This window comes from Natrix helvetica (assembly GCF_964273705.1).
Source record: "Natrix helvetica genome assembly, chromosome: 1".
Lineage (NCBI taxonomy): Eukaryota > Metazoa > Chordata > Lepidosauria > Squamata > Natricidae > Natrix > Natrix helvetica.
In genome coordinates, this window is record NC_138548.1 from 2,322,700 (window position 1) to 2,339,170 (window position 16,471).

The 16,471-nt window shown below is 45.1% G+C and overlaps 1 protein-coding gene across 1 annotated transcript in view; it reads left to right on the forward strand.

Moving 5' to 3' along the window:
* Nucleotides 1–4,190, forward strand: part of ATCAY (ATCAY kinesin light chain interacting caytaxin) — a 42,911-nt gene extending 38,721 nt beyond the window's left edge. The window contains exon 13 of the mRNA XM_081940789.1: nucleotides 1,740–4,190. Within this exon, the coding sequence (XP_081796915.1) occupies nucleotides 1,740–1,749 (10 nt within the window). The 3' untranslated portion in view covers nucleotides 1,750–4,190. The remainder of the gene's footprint in view (nucleotides 1–1,739) is intronic.
* Nucleotides 4,191–16,471: the final 12,281 nt, after the last annotated feature.

A 16,471-nucleotide genomic window follows, 5' to 3' on the forward strand; every position in this document is an offset into this window, starting at 1 on the left:
ACTTTCTCCTCCTCCTCTCCTTTCCCTTTTCTTCTTCCCCTTCCTCTCCCCTACTCCTCTCATTCTTCAACGTGTTAAAATATAAACATCATCATAATCATTATAATCATGGACATATCGACAAATATGCGACAGTATCAATCGTTATTGAGAAGTATGCTATCTTCCATTATAATATAAATTAAATAACCATCACAATATTTACTAATCAGTTTTTCTTTCTCACGTAGTCCATATTTCACGTAAATCCACTCCTCTAACATCTGTATCTGTCAGCTTCGTTTGTAGGAATGTTCCCATTTTATAAAATATTCTGAATCTTCTTTTTCTCTGATTTTTAAGGTTAACCTATCCCTTTCTACACATTCCATTTTTTTTAATTATATTATCATTTGTAGGGGATTCTATGTTTTTCAAAGTATTGTGCATACACCATTCTGGGCTGCTATTAGAATATGTAAAATTAAATATGCGTTTATTTCTTTATTATAATTTCCTGGAAGCATGCCCAACAGGAATGTCTCAGGTTTCAAGTCTATATGTTGTTTTGCCATAGTTTCCAGCCATCTGTGTATTTTCCCCCCAGTATTTTTTTGCTTTGGGGCACATCCAGCACAAATGATAATACGAACCTGGTATTTGGTTGCATTTCCAACATTTTAACAGATTTATTTTTATACATATTTGCTAACCTTGCAGGTGAATAGTGCCATCTCTAAAACATTTGTTAGAGATTTACTTTATACGCTGTTCACGTCATGAGTTTATAATTTCTATTCCATCATTTCTGCCACCTGTCCAAATCTATTGTATCGCCAACATTCTTAGCCGAAATTGTCATAGATTCTTTTACTTGCTCTTCCTCCAATTGGATAGTTATAATAAATAACTGTATGTCCTCTTGATTGATTTTTCATCCGTTCCCATTAGAATCTGGCCTAGCTCACTTGGTTCATTGTAAAACCCATACTCCTCCCCATCTTTTTCATCTCTGGATTGTATCTGTCATTGTGGCCACCATAACAGAACTTGCTGATTGTTCACAGCCTTAAGCTCTGTAAACAAATAGTAGCTTGCTTGTTTTCAAGTATTACCGTATTTTTCGGAGTATAAGGCGGACCATTTTCCCTCTAAAAGAGCATGGGAATGTTGGTGTGTCTTGTACACCGAATACAGCCATTTTTGGCCTCCCTAAGCCCTTCCCCCACATTGCATTTTGGCAAAAAATGGGCGAAAAACAGGTTTCAGCGGGGCTGGCGGAAGAGGAATATGCACCCGTCTTGGTGAAAATCAGGCAAAACACGGCTCATTTTTTGCAAAAAAGGAGGCGTTTTCCCCTTCCTCCAGCCCCAGGAGCATTCTGCAGGCTTCAGCAGGGCTGGGGAAAGGGGAGAATGCTCCCGTTTTTGCAAATAACGGGTGGAAAAGGGCTGGTTGTTTTGCAAAAATGGGGGTGTTTTTCCCTTCCTCCAGCCCCCAGAAGCACTCTTCAGGCTTCAGCAGGGCTGGCGAAAGGGGAGAATGCTCCCGTTTTTGCAAAAAACACTCTATTTCCGGGGGCGTTTTTGCTCCCCCCCCCCAGCCCTGCTGAAGCATGCAGAGTGCTCCCAGGGGAGGACAAAAACGTCTTTTTCTTACTTACCTCTTTGAAATCTTGGTGTATCTTATACACCGGTGCGTCTTCTAGACCGAAAAATACGGTAACTCCGACTAACTTTTCTCCCTCTAACTTCTTCTAGCATGTCATGAATCAGGACGGAGATACGGACGGGGCTGAAGAAACCACCTGAGAAGAAACAACCCAACTGCTACGCATTCCTTTTCTGGCCTTGTCCGATTTTGTCGAAACACCTCATCTTCGGTCCATCAGAGGAAGCAACCCGCTGTTTCTCCATCCCCAGAGCCAAAGTCAACTCGCGAGACTCCATCCCACCACCTAGTTTGCAAAGGAAGGAGTCCCTTCCAGGCAAGGCGTTGAGCACTTGAGTTTCCAGAGAGATCCTTAGGGTACGACCTTGGGAGAAGGATCACATCTGCTCCCCCCTCCCCCCCAAAAATGGAGATCTGGATTTTTTGGGGCACAGCAAGGCCTTTTCTGCAGTGGCTCCAAGTCAGAAACCAGCGAAGCGAAGGCCAACATGGAAAAGCACATTTTTCGTACCGGATCATTGGAAAAAGAGATGTTCACCTTATGTATCGATCTGTCCCGAACACCTTAAGCCTTCTCCTCCTTTCAGGGGTGGGTTTGTGTAGCCCTGTTTTAACAGACACGGAAAATGGTTCCCTCCTTAACCCTTGAATTGGGATGGAGGGGTGAGGAGCTTGTGCTGAGATCCCCTGCGGCAGATAATGTGAAATGGAACTTCGATCCCAACCTCCTGTTTCACGAATTTTCTCTCTCTGCATCCTTAATCTCCCCGCAAAGCAAAGCAGGTCCTTCAACCGTCAGCATCCAAAGAGGACTTTGATTGTTTTTAACGATGCTGGACAATCGTCCTTTCTCTTTGTAGATAGAAGTTGCAAACATACCAAGATTTCCTAGGACAAGCAAAATAAAAATAAAAAATCAGGAAAGGAAGCAGACGCTAATCAGCCAAGTGAAAAAATACACACGGTTACAAGATCTACATTTTTCTTAAGCAAAAAAAATCACGTTCTTTTCCAGCATCAATAAACGTGAGGAATATCCAGGGAGAGTAGAAACGATCAACTAAGTGATTTAGTGGGAAAGGCTGGGGATGTTAAGGAGCATAATAATGATCGATTCATGGACTTGAAACCCCACTCAGATTGAAGACATGTAGATCCCTCCCTTCCTCCCCTAAAACAGAATCTGAAAATCTTTTTTCTTACCTACCTCTCTTTGAGTGTTACAGGAACTGGGCATGGCTGGTCTAGTGAAGAGAAGGATGGGGGGGAGACAGGATAGCAGTGTTCCAATATTTGAGGGGCTGCCACAGAGAGGAGGGGGTCAACCTATTTTCCAAGGCCAGATAAGGATAGTAATGGACCAAGGAGAGATTCAACCTGGAAATAAGGAGGAATTTTCTGACCCTGAGAACAACCAACCCATGGAACAGAAGTTGCCTTTGGAAGTTGTGGGAGCTTCATCCCTGGAGGCTTTCAAGAGAAGACTGGACTGCCATTAGTCAGAAATGGTGTAGGGTCTCCTGTTTGGGTAGGGGGGTTGGACTAGATGACCTACAAGGTCCCTTCCAACGCTATTATTCTGAATATTACAATATCAGTCCAGAAACTCCTATTGTTCAACACTGGAGGAATTGCGATAGGAATCTTGCACATCATCTCACCGAAACGTTATTCCAATCCACAAAGTTATAAAAAAATGGGACACAGGCAGAGAAAAGTGACAGCAGAAGTGGAGAAATCACTTGATGTCGTGTCGAAAACGGGAAAGTAGCATCTCTCTCCTATTGGGAGACCATCCTGCATGCTGCTCCGTTCACCTGCAATCATTGGACATCTCACAGAGAGAGAGACAGACAGACAGACAGACAGACGGACAGACACTTCACAATCTACTGTACACATTTTCAAAATTGCTTTTTCTTTTAATGCATTGTAAATAAGGAACCAAGCAATGATGGGGACAAATTGGAACTCTGAGGCTGTTGCTTGGAGAAATGGAAAAAAAAGGGACCGACAATTTCTGAAGCGGTTGTAGGTTGCTTTTCTATTTAAGCCAGGATTGCCTCACCCACCCCAGAAGGACCAGCTTTTGGGGAATGGTGGATACAGAGAAAGGGGCTATCCTAGCTTGCTGACATCCACAGGGTGGGGAATCCAGATGGCTCTTGACAGAGGTGAACCTTAGGCGCTGTCTAACAAAATGAAATTCAATGTAGAGAAAAGTAAAGTCTTGCACTTAGGCATGAAAAACCGAAAGGACACATACTGACTGGGAGAAACCAGGCTTCATAGCAAAAACTGTGAGAGGGATCTCGGAGTCTTAGTGTACAACCAGCCAAATATGAGCCAGCCGTGCGTGGCAGCAGCCAAAATAGCCAATGCAATTCTAAGATGCATTAACAGAACGATACAATCAAGATCAAGCGAGGTACTAATACCACTCTATAAAGCCTTAGTGAAACCACACCTAGAATCCTGCATCCAGTTTTGGTCACCATGATATAAAAAAGATGTTGAGACGCTAGAAAAAGTTAAGAGAAGAGGAAGAGTACTTCTTTAAAGGATGGGAGGGCCTTGCGGGGATTGGGGAGAAGGGTGGGAAAGGAGTAGGACTCACTCTGCAGCCTTCCAGATGTTGAGTTGCACCTCCCATCATTGGTTATTAGCAAACACGGCTGCAGTTGATGCGAATTGCTGGCCTGGCGTCCCCTGGGCTGAACGCTCACGGCCCTCCCGCCTTCCCCTCTGAACCAAGAAGACAAAATTGCAACGGACTCAGCAGACGCCTTCTAAGAGAGAACGAATCACAAATACATCAATATCCATTGCACGCAAGACAAGGAACGTGGATGGAAACTCAGCAAGGAGAGAAGCAACCTGGAATCAAGGACAATTAACCAGTGGAACAGCTTGCCACCAGATGGGGTACGTGATCCATCCCTGGAGGCTTTTAAGGAGAGACTAGTCTGAAATGGCATAAGACCGTGATGGTGAAAACCTATGGCACCAGTGCCCGAAGTGGCACATGGAGCCATATTGCCTGGTATGCCCGGCGTCATCCATTCCTTTTCTGGGTTTCTGGCGCGCATGCACTCGTGACGATCAGCTGGCCCTTGTGCATGTGGCAGTGCCGGAGACTGGAAGAGCGGGCATTCCATTTTCTGGTGTGAGCATGCCCACCGGCCAGCTGATTGCCGTGCGTGCGTGCATGCCAGTAACTGAAAGACTACCTGGCCAGCGTGCATAAGCGCACTGGAAACCAGAAGTTCATTTCCCGCCGTGCGCATGCGCCCTGGGCAGCTCCTCTTTCAGGTTGCGGCCCCGATGAGGGCGCACACATGCTCCCATTTTGGCACTCGGGTTTGCCATCACTGGTATAAGGTTGTCTACTTGAGAAGGGGGCTGGACTAGAGGACCTCCAAAGTCCCTTCCAGCTGTCTTCTGATCAAACATCTGAAGTCCAACAATAATCTACTTGAGGGGTACAGTTTTTCGTTCTCCATTGGCTTAGAATTGAGGAGGGGGTCTCTCCGAGGTCATGCTTTTGAACAGTAAACACCCAGTTTCAACCGGACAAATACCGTACGTCCGGCATTCAGCTGACTCGCCCAGTAAATGGAGCTTCCTTGCAGAAGTAAACATGGAGAAGAATTTTTTCGGAACCATTTTTTTCAAGGCAAGGGAGACGTGAATAGAAGCCTTGGGTTTAAAAAAATGTCCTGAAGGTGATTTGAATAAGAGAATGTCCAAGTCATTCTGCCTAGGGTTTCTCCTTTGTGTGTTTGTGTGTGTGTGTGTGTGTATTCAAATTCAGATTGCAATGCATTCCAACTTGATTTGCAATTTGTGAGCCAGCTGGGACTGTCTTAAAAAGGACTAGGGGAGACATGATAGCAGTGTTCCAATATCTCAGGGGTTGCCACAAAGAAGAGGGAGTCAAGCTATTCTCCAAAGCACCTGAGGGTAGAACAAGAAGCAATGGGTGGAAACTAATCAAGGAGAGAAGCAACTTAGAACTGAGGAGAAACTTCCTGACAGTGAGAACAATTAATCGGTGGAACAGAATTTGCCTCCAGAAGTTGTGAATGCCCCAACACTGGAGGTCTTTAAGAAGATGTTGGATAGCCATTTGTCTGGAACAGTATAGGGTTTCCTGCCTAGGCAGGGGGTTGGACTAGAAGACCTCCAAGGTCCCTTCCAACTCTACTATTGTATTGTAAAATTCTCAGGCTGCTGTCAGCGTCTTCTCCAATTAAAGCCCCAATGGAAACAACTGAAAATGTTATCTATCTAATCTATATATACACATTCAAGAAAACAGTGAGTAAAAGACGTGTAATTGCAGACAAATGAACTGTAGTAGATCATGCACACCGAAGGCAAGCACTTAAAAATTGAAAAACAGACTTGCAACTTGATAACAAAACAACAACAACCCGAGATAGTGAACTGGGTGGATTTCCCTGTGCAAAGCCCTGCTTGTTTGGACTCTGGCTAGTAAACAGTGCCAATTTACACCGCTTGTAGGTATCCGCCGATTTAAGGCCCGCAGGAACTTCTGAAATCAGGGAAAAAAGGGTTTTAGAAATGCAGAGTCATTCTCCCGAGAAAGGGTAAACCTTGCCTTGCTTGAGTTCACTCTAGTTGCGTTGTTTCATTCCTGAATCTCACCTCCAAGTAAAGTTCCGTGGGTAAATCCCAAAGAAATCGGCTCTGATCGGAAAGCGGATTTAATCCAAGGAATGGGATAAACATTGCTTCTTTGAATAAAGCTCTTAAATCGTTACGCTCATATATTTGCAGTATGTTTGTAGGCAGGGCCCTAGTTGCATTGATCTTTTTATAAATCTTTTTATGAATTTATTCTCTTCTCTTCTAATTCTCTTCTCTTCTCTTCTAATCCTCTTCTCTTCTCTCCTCTTCTAATTCTAGTCTAATTTAGTCTAGTCTAATTCTCTTCTCTTCTAATCATATTCTATTCTATTCTATTTTATTCTATTCCTTTTCTCTTCTCTTCTCTTCTCTTCTCTTCTCTTCTCTTCTCTTCTCTTCTCTTCTCTTCTCTTCTCTTCTCTTCTCTTCTCTTCTAATCCTCTTCTCTTCTCTCCTCTTCTAATTCTAGTCTAATTTAGTCTAGTCTAATTCTCTTCTCTTCTAATCATATTCTATTCTATTCTATTCCTTTTCTCTTCTCTTCTCTTCTCTTCTCTTCTCTTCTCTTCTCTTCTAATCCTCTTCTCTTTTCTTCTAATATTCTAGTCTAGTCTAGTCTATTATAGTCTATTCTCCTCTCCTCGCCTCTTCTATTTTTGGATGAGAAGGGAAATGTCTTCAAAAGAAAAACCAGAAAGTCCAGTTGCTTTTGGAAAAATCACCTTTAGGAAGGTTACTGAGACCAGGGAAAATGGATGAATCCTTGAATCATGCTGAATTCTGGATGAATATTTGGGTTGGGCAGAGTGGTATTCTTGCCAAAAATACAGAAGGGATTTTCCGTGCCCCCCCCCCACCTGCCCCAAACTTCCATCCCTCTCTTTAACATTCCCAGTCTGGTTTTAACAGCCCTGGAATTTTTGGGTGATATCCATCCATCTACCAGATGTTTCCAACATCAGGCAAAGGTGTAGGTGAAAAACTATATCTTTGAAAGCTTGTGCAAAGAGCCTCCTGGGATATGCCTTGCTCTGCGTTGAGATACAAGAAGGGAAAGAGAAGGAACAGTAGACCTTTGCCTCTGATCAGCCGAATGGTCAGGGTGTCTTCTCCAGCTGTTTTGGTGCCTGGCTTTCGGGAAACATCTGGCTGGCTTGATCTAGTAGATGTCCTCAAGGAATGGACAAAAAACTCGGACTCTGAAGATTTCATGAGCTATCAAGGAGAGAGTCAATCTAGAAATAAGGAGAAACATCCTTAACAGGGAGAACAATCAACCCATGAAACAGAAGTTGCCTTCAGAAGTTGTGGGAGCTTCATCCCTGGAAGCTTTTAAGAAGAGACTGGACTGCCCTCTGTCTGAAATGGTGTAAGGTCTCCTGCTTGGGCAGGGAGGGGGGTTGGACTAGATGGCCTGCAAGTTCCCTCCCAACTCTTAATCTGTTAAAAACCTGTTTTCCAAAGCACCTGAAGGCCAGATAGGGAATAATGGATGAAAACTGACCAAGGAAAGATTCAACCTAGAAATAAGGATAAATTTCCTGACCGTGAGAACAATCAACCCATGGAAGAGAAGTTGCCTTCGGTGGTTGTGGGAGCTTCATCCCTGGAGGCTTTCAAGAAGAGACTGGACTGCCATCTCTCAGAAACGGTGCAGGGTCTCCTGCTTGGGCACAGAGGAGGGTTGGACTAGATGACCTACAGGGTCCCTTCTGACTCTTGTTGTTCTAATTCATTCCATGTTCCTTCTAGCTTTGAAGACTTGCTGCTGGTTTCATCTCTGTGTCAGTGGAGAAATGTGTACACATGTAAAGTCCACGTGTAAATGCCCATGGGTTTTTGTACACTCCCTGTAATCATCAACGGAGCATGTCAACGTATCCAAATGAGCCCTGGTACCATGGCAGGGTACGAAATCTGTGCACTTCTCCCCCGGCCCTCATTAAGAGTGGATGTTTTATGCTGGAAACACACAACCTGTAATAATTGTTCATTAAGGCTACCTGAACACCTGTTTGTGAGATACCGATTTCTATGAAGTATGTTACGTTATCGTTATTATGATTTGATTTGATTTCACTTGCGGTTTGAAGCCAAGAAAATTCAAAATATTTCATTAAAACTTCTGAGCCGTCCGTGAGATGCTTCTTTCCTGTTGGAAGAAAATGCCCTTCTGGGTTCAGTTCCAAGCGGGGGGGAAAGACACTGGAGTCATGGGAGTTAATTGGAAAGGAGGTTTATTGATGGTGGACAGGAGGTCCTGTCGTGGCTTGAGGTCCTGGGGGGGAAAATGGTCAGAGATGCTGAAAGTCCTGGTTTTATCCCCCCTCTGGGCTTTTAAATGTGACCTTCTGATTGGTTGTCAGGCTCCCAGGGGGCCATGCGGGGGCAACTCTCTAGGCCTGTTATGGTGAACCCATGGCACAGATGTCAGATGTCTGGGCACATGCACCGTTGCCAGCTGCTCTTCTGCTTTCCGGCCCACAACTGGTCTTTGCGGTCACTGGGAAACGGCCTGAAAACAGCCCGAAAAACAGCCTGAAAACAGGTGTGTGCGTGATAGCCAGCTGGTCTTTGGGTGTCTGGTGCTTCAGTGCACACACATTCATGCGCATGCACTCACGTTCCGGTTTGAGCACTCGGTGCCAAAAAGGTTTGCCACCACTGCTGTAGGCTGTCCCGAGTCCCAAGCTTGGTTGAGCCTTGCTGGGTGATGATGTAAGGCAGGTGTCAGCGTTCCAAATATCATGCAGAATTAAATCAGAGTCCAAGGCAAAACTTTCCTTAAAGTTCCAATTTAATATTTATTTATTTATTTCTTAAATTTTTAGACCGCCCCTCTCCCAGAAAGGGACTCGGGGCGGTGTACAGTCAATACAAATAAAATCGGTCATAATAATAAAATACATTTAAGATACATTTGGAGGGGGAGATAGGCTGTACTAAGAAATAAATATATTCTAATCCTAAAAACATCACAATTAAAACCCCAAACCCAATTAAAATAAAATAAATCCCCGGGAGGTAAAACTAAGAAAGTGCCAGGCCAGCTGATTGAAATAGGTGAGTCTTTATAAGTCAGACATGTTGGCAACGAACTGTGGAATCCCAAATCTAAAAGCTTCCTGGGATTCCACCCAGTTGAAAGTTCATGATCTTGTCCCCACACCTATAAATCCATCACATGGTCCAATCTTCTTTAGCCACGCTGGCATCTTCACTCAGCTGTTTCCGGTCAGGTGCAGAGGTGCGGAGACAAAAGATGACCTTGGGCTTCTAGAAAGGAATGACAACAACACATTCCACAAATCTACTCCTTTCTATTCCCCCTCCCAACTACTACACCAATGAAACGGCATAATGAAATAAGAGAGAGTGTGGCAGGCCAAAGATCCTAAAAAGGAATATAACTGCAGGCCTGACAGGGGTAGTCCACCTTTTTATACACTATATTGCCAAAAGTATTCGCTCGCCCATCCAAATAACCAGAACCAGGTGTTCCAATCACTTCCATGGCCACAGGTGTATAGAATCAAGTCCTTAGGCATACAGCAGGGGTGTCCAAACTTGGGAACTTTAAGACTTGTGGACTTCAATTCCCAGAGCATGGCTGGCTGGGGAATTCTGGGAGTTAAAGTCCACAAGTCTTAAAGTTCCCAAGTTTGGACACCCCGGCATACAGATTGTTTTTACAAACATTGGTGAAAGAAGGGGTCTCTCTCAGGAGCTCAGTGAACTCCAGCGTGGAACTGTGATCGGATGCCACCTGGGCAACAAATCCAGTCGTGAAATTTCCTCGCTCCTAAATATTCCACAGTCAACTGTCAGCTGTATTATAAGAAGGTGGAAGTGTTTTGGAACGACAGCAACTCAGCCACGAAGCGGTAGGCCACGTAGACTGACGGAGCGGGCTCAGCGGATGCTGAGGCGCGTAGTGTGAAGAAGTCGCCAACTTTCTGCAGTGTCAATCGCTACAGATCACCAAATGTCACGTGGCCTTCAGATTAGCTCAAGAACGGTGCGCAGAGAGCTTCATGGAATGGGTTTCCATGGCCGAGCAGCTGCACCCAAGCCATACATCACCAAGTGCAATGCAAGGCGTGGGATAAAGGGGTGCAAAGCACACCGCCACTGGACTCTCGAGCAGTGCAGACGCGTTCTCTGGAGTGACGAATCGCGCTTCTCCATCTGGCAATCTGACGGACGAGTCTGGGTTTGGCGGTTGCCAGGAGAACGGTGCTTGTCTGACTGCATTGTGCCAAGTGTAAAGTTTGGTGGAGTGGGGATTATGGTGTGGGGTTGTTTTCCAGGAGCTGGGGGCTTGGCCCCTTAGTTCCAGTGAAAGGAACCCTGAATGCTTCAGCATACCAAGACATTTTGGACAATTCCATGCTCCCAACTTTGTGGGAACAGTTTGGAGCTGGCCCCTTCCTCTTCCGACATGACTGTGCACCAGTGCACAAAGCAAGGTCCATCAAGACATGGATGACAGAGTCTGGTGTGGAGGAATTTGACTGGCCTGCACAGAGCCCTGACCTCAAACCAATAGAGTGGAGCCCGAGAGCCAGGCCTTCTCGTCCATCATCAGTGTGTGACCTCACAAGTGCGCTTCTGGAAAAATTCCCACCAACACACTCCTGAACCTTGTGGACAGCCTTCCCAGAAGAGCTGAAGCTGTTATAGCTGCCAAGGGTGGACCGACGTAATATTGAACCCTATGGATTAGGAATGGGAAGTCACTTACAGTCAGTTCATATGTGACTAAAGGCAGGTGAGCAAATACTTTTGGCAATATAGTGTACCTACCGGCCACTTTTGTATCTCTGTTAGTACTAAAATTTTCTAACCGCCCACTGGTTCCACAGTAATGATGATTTATAAAGTAGGGAAGTAACTTTACTTTATAAAATTTATAAAGCAGAGTTACAGCAAACCCCTGCCGCCCACCATGAAAGCTGGAACGCCCACTAGTGGGCGGTAGGGACCAGGTTGACTACCACTGATTGTAATGAAAGGGCTTTGGGATTCCTACTATGACTCTGCCTGAAGGAGGTAGATCTTTGTTATGTAAAGTAGACTGGCTCAGGCCTTAATGGCCCCATTGACAAAGGTGTGTGTGAGTTTCTGCCTCCCTTTTAGGGGAAATATTCTGCCCTTTTAAATATTTCATTTAATATTTAATATATCTCATTTTCCTAGGAGAGGGGTGGGTGATAACGTCCAACATAAGTTTCAAACGTGCCATTTTGGTTCTCCCTAAGATCCTTTTGCAGATTTTAGCAGGAACGGCTAATTAACAGACAGGTTCATTCAAGATCACGCCAGGTACGCTCTATAAAGATTTCGTAAGGCCACAGCTGGAATTTTGCATCCAGTTTTGCTCACCTCACTATTCAAAAGATGTTGAGACTTTAGAAAGAGTGCAGAGAAGAGCAACCAGGATGATGAGGGGACTGGACGGTAAAACATACAATGAACAGTTGCAGGAACTGGGCCTGGCTGGTCTTGGGAAGAGAAGGGCCAGGGGAGACAGGATAGCAGACTTCCAATATTTGAGGGGCTGCCACAGAGAGGGGGGGGGTCAAGCCAGGATTGAAATCCAGCAGGTTCTGACAGGTTCTGGAGGACCGGTAGTGGAAATTTGGAACTGGCAAATACTGTCTCTGGCTGGCCCCAGGAGTGGGGAGGGAATGGGGATTTTGCAGTATCCTTCCCCTGCCCCGCCCACCAAGCCCCGCCCACTAAGCCATGCCATGGCCACCAAGCCACGCCCACAGAACCGGTAGTAAAAAAATTGAATTTCACCACTGGATCAAGCTATTCTCCAAAGCACCCGTGAAGGCAGGACAAGAAGCAACGGATGGGAAACCAATCAAGGGGAGAAGCGACTTGGAATTGAGTAGAAACTTCCTGACTGTGAGAACCATCCATCAGTTGCCCCCAGAAGTTGTGGGTACTCCACCCCTGGAGGTTTTTAAAAAGAGACTGGGCAGCCACCTGTCTGGAGTAATATAGAGTCTTCTGCTTGAGCAGGGGGTTGGACTAGAAGACCTCCAAGGGCCCTTCCAACTCTTAGACTGTAGTTTGCCATGCACCCCCTGCAACCCCCCCCCAACTTGCCGTTTGAAGTCCTTTATGGTCTTTAGTTCATCATAGAAGTCCTCGAGAGCGGGGTGGTGATGAGAGTGCGATGGCCTCTCGGTGCTGCCTGGCACATGCCCCCCTCCTGACTCTGAGCAACGTGATCAGCCGATGCACCCGTGACCCTTTGAAGGACGCCGTGTCATAATCGGTGTGACTTGCCCAGTGAAAGCGGGATTAAGTGATCCTTTCAGACCTATGTGAAACGTGCAACCCGAAGACACATGTCCTTTGTGACACACGCGTGGTCTTCCCCGAGAGCGGTGATTTTCCACAAGACCTTTATTCTAGGTATTTTTTTTCCTTGCTTTTTTTTAAAAAAATATTTTTAAAAAAGTTCTAGGCTGCATCAACAGAGGGAGAGAATCAAGATCACGTGAAGTGTTAATACCACTTTATAATGCCTTGGTAAGGCCACACTTGGAATACTACATTCAGTTTTGGTCGCCACGATGTAAAAAAGATGTGGAGACTCTAGAAAGAGTGCAGAGAAGAGCAACAAAGAGGATTAGGGGACTGGAGACTAAAACATATGAAGAACGGTTGCAGGAACTGGGTATGTCTAGTTTAATAGAAAGAAGGACCAGGGGAGACATGATAGCAGTCTTCCAATATCTCAGGGGTTGCCACAAAGAAGAAGGAGTCAAACTATTTTCCAAGGCACCTGAGGGCAGGACAAGAAGCAATGGGTGGAAACTAATCAAGGAGAGAAGCAACTTAGAACTGAGGAGAAATTTCCTGACAGTTAGAACAATTAATGTGTGGAACTGCTTGCCTCCAGAAGTTGTGAAAGCCCCAAAACTGGAAGTCTTTAAGAAGATGCTGGATAGCCATTTGTCTGAAGTGGTGTAGGGTTTCCTGCCTAGGCAGGGGGTTGGACTAGAAGATCTCCAAGGTCCCTTCCAACTCTGCTATTACATTGCAAAAGTTTTTATTAGGTAAACATTAAAAACGTTGGACATAGTGCGACGTTTCTGGTATAGTCATTTCTATGGAATTTTTTGATCTTACAACAATAACAGCCTGTATCCATTACATAGGGATGTGTGGTCAATCAAATTATCTACCCATTAATACCTTACATGATATAGTTACTATCAGTACATACAGTATACAATTCCAATTTTCATACAATCTTAATACCATATTTTCCAATTCTTAATTTATCCGTGTTTCTCTGTCCCAAACCTTTTCCCCTCATTTCTAACCATCAGTACCACTTGTCCCAGATTTCGTGGTATTCCACCCACGATATTTTTCTTCCTTTTGAGATTCTCATTAGTTCTCCATTTGTTCAGGTGCATCCATGTTGAGGAAGGAAGGAAGGAATGGAGAAAAGGAAGGAGAAAAGGAAGGGAATAAGGAACGAAAGAAGGGGAAGAAAGGAAGGGATGAAGGGGGCAGGGGGGTAGGAATGACGGGAAAAGGGAAGGAAGGGAAGGAAAATGAAAAAAAAAGAAAGGGAGGGAGGGAAAAACAAAAGAAAAAGAAGTAAAGCAAAGGAGGGAAGGACCGAAGCAAGCAAAAGGAAGGAAGGGGAAAGAAGGAAAAAAGAGGGAGAACAGAAAGAAGGGAAGGAAAGAAGGAAAAATGGGAAGAATGAAGGGAGGAAAGGAAAAGGAAGGAAGAAAAAAGGGGAGGGAGAAAAGTAAAAAGGGAAGTGAAGGAAAAGAAGAAAGGAAGGAAGGGGAAAGAAGGAAAAAGGAAGGAAGTGAGGAAAAAGGGAGGGTGGGTGAAAGAAAGAGGAAGGGGAAAGAAAGGAAAGAAAGTGGCAGGGGAAAGAAAGGGAAGGAAGGAAGGAAGGAAGAAAAAGAAGCAAGAACAAAGGTACTCCATGATTTGGAAGACAGAGGAGGGGTCTGACGGCCCCCTTATAGACCCTTTCCAGGCCCCGTTTATGAGGGAAAGCTGGCCAGCTGTGTGCCATTCCCAAGCCTTCCAAGCCCAACTTCATCGGGAGGAGATGAAGATCATGACCAAAAGACTGGACGCAGCTGGACAATGAGAGCCATCCCTCTGGGGGTCTGTGCAACACATATTCAACGACACACCCACCATTTTATTCGTATTTAACAAATGTATATATGCTGATGCAATCACAACACCCTTAACACACAATACAAGTATCATTTAGAAAATCATATGGAATGGAACAGAAGAGAATAATAAAGAATAGAATAGAACAAAGTAGAATAATAGAACAGAATAGAGAATGGAATGGAATAGAATAATAGAGAATAAAATGGAATGGAGTGGAGTAGAGAAGAGTAGAATAATAGAGAATAAAATGGAATGGAGTGGAGTAGAGTAGAGTAGAATAATAGAGAATAAAATGGAATAGAGTGGAGTAGAGAAGAGTAGAATAGAATAGAATAATAGAGAATAAAATGGAATGGAGTGGAGTAGAGTAGAGTAGAATAGATTAGAATAGGATAGAATAATAGAGAATAAAATGTAATGTAATGTGATGTAGTGTAGTGTAGTGTAGTGGAATAGAATAGAGTAGAGCTGGAAGGGACCTTGGAGGTCTTCTAGTCCAACCCCTTGCTCACGCAAGAAACCCTACCACTTCTATTCAGTTACCTTTTGAATAGAGTAGAGTAGAATTTGAAATAATGAATAGAATAGAACAGAATAGAATAACAGAGTCAGAAGGGACCTTGGAGGTCATCTAGTCCAATCTCCTGCCCAAGCAGGACACATTACATCATTTCTGACAGAGGGCAGTCCAGTTTCTTCTTGAAAGCCTCCAGGGATGAAGCTCCCACAACTTCCGAAGGCAACGTCTGGAGTTCTGGTGCTGCCTTAGCCACGAAAGCCAGTTAAGTGTCATGGAGCCAATCATCGGGTGTCCAGGAGTTCTAGACCCACCTTAAGAATGAAAGCCTGCTAAGGGGATTGGGCCCACCAGGAGACAGGAAATTCCAGTCCCTCCTCCTTCAATGAAAGCCAGCCGGGTGACTTCGGCCCAGTTGCTTTATGTCTCTCAACCTGGCCCACCTCACAGGGATGTTGTTGTGGGGGAAAATAGGAAGATGGAAGGTGTGCTGGATATGTCTGCCATCCTGAGTTATTTGTAATAAAGGCAGGATGAAAGTTAAATAAATAAGATTTCCGACGGATATTCTGCAAAAGGCATGTTGGAAGAAAACGTCCTTCTGGGTTCAGTTCCAAGTGGGGGAAAAGATCCTGGAAACACGGAGGCTGCTTGGAAAGAGGGTTTAATGGTGGACAGGATCACGTGGCTTGAGCTCCTGAACAAAAAAGGGGGATCAGATGCTTCCAGATGTTGGGTGGAGAAGAAAAGAGACAGAGGTGCCGAAAGTCCCTGGTTTTATCCCCTCTCTGGCCTTTGACCTTGACCTTGTCTTCTGATTGGTTGTCAGACTCCCGGGGGGCCATGCAGGGGCAACTCTCTGGGCTGTGTTTTGCATCCATGTTTGGTTGAGTTCCCAAATGCCACTTGGTGAGTTTCTGTAGGTAGCTAATCCTATCTTTGTTATGTAGAGTGGACTGGCAAGGGAGGGCAGGAAGCTGCAGGGGGCTTCTTTGTCTTTAAAAACATGTTTCTCCCTTTTCAGATCCAGGGAAAATATAATATTCTGCCTTTTCAATATTTCCCAGGGTATTTCATTTTTTCTAGGAGAGAGGGGTGGGTGCTAACTTCCAAGGGGCGGGGGGGGGGGGGGAGGCGAATTCAGCCATGGAAGGAGTGAAAAAGAACGGGTGACACTTATAGTTCCCCAGGACTAATTTAGGCAAAGGGCAGCTGGCCCAGGGGCTATTTATAACCAAGCCACACTGGTGTGTGTGTGTGTGTGTGTGTGTGTGTGAGAGAGAGAGAGAGAGAGAGAGTGACTGAAGAGAAGCTGACAGGTGTAGCTTTTGCGTCAATGACCGTTGATGACCGGCGTGTTTTGGTAGGGGCCAGTCAAACTGAGTCCCCCCCCCTCCCTGTGCTGGAGAGCAAGATGGGTTTTTCCACCAGTAATCAGGGCGGGGAAAAGGGGCAGGGGGAGGAGGGGGC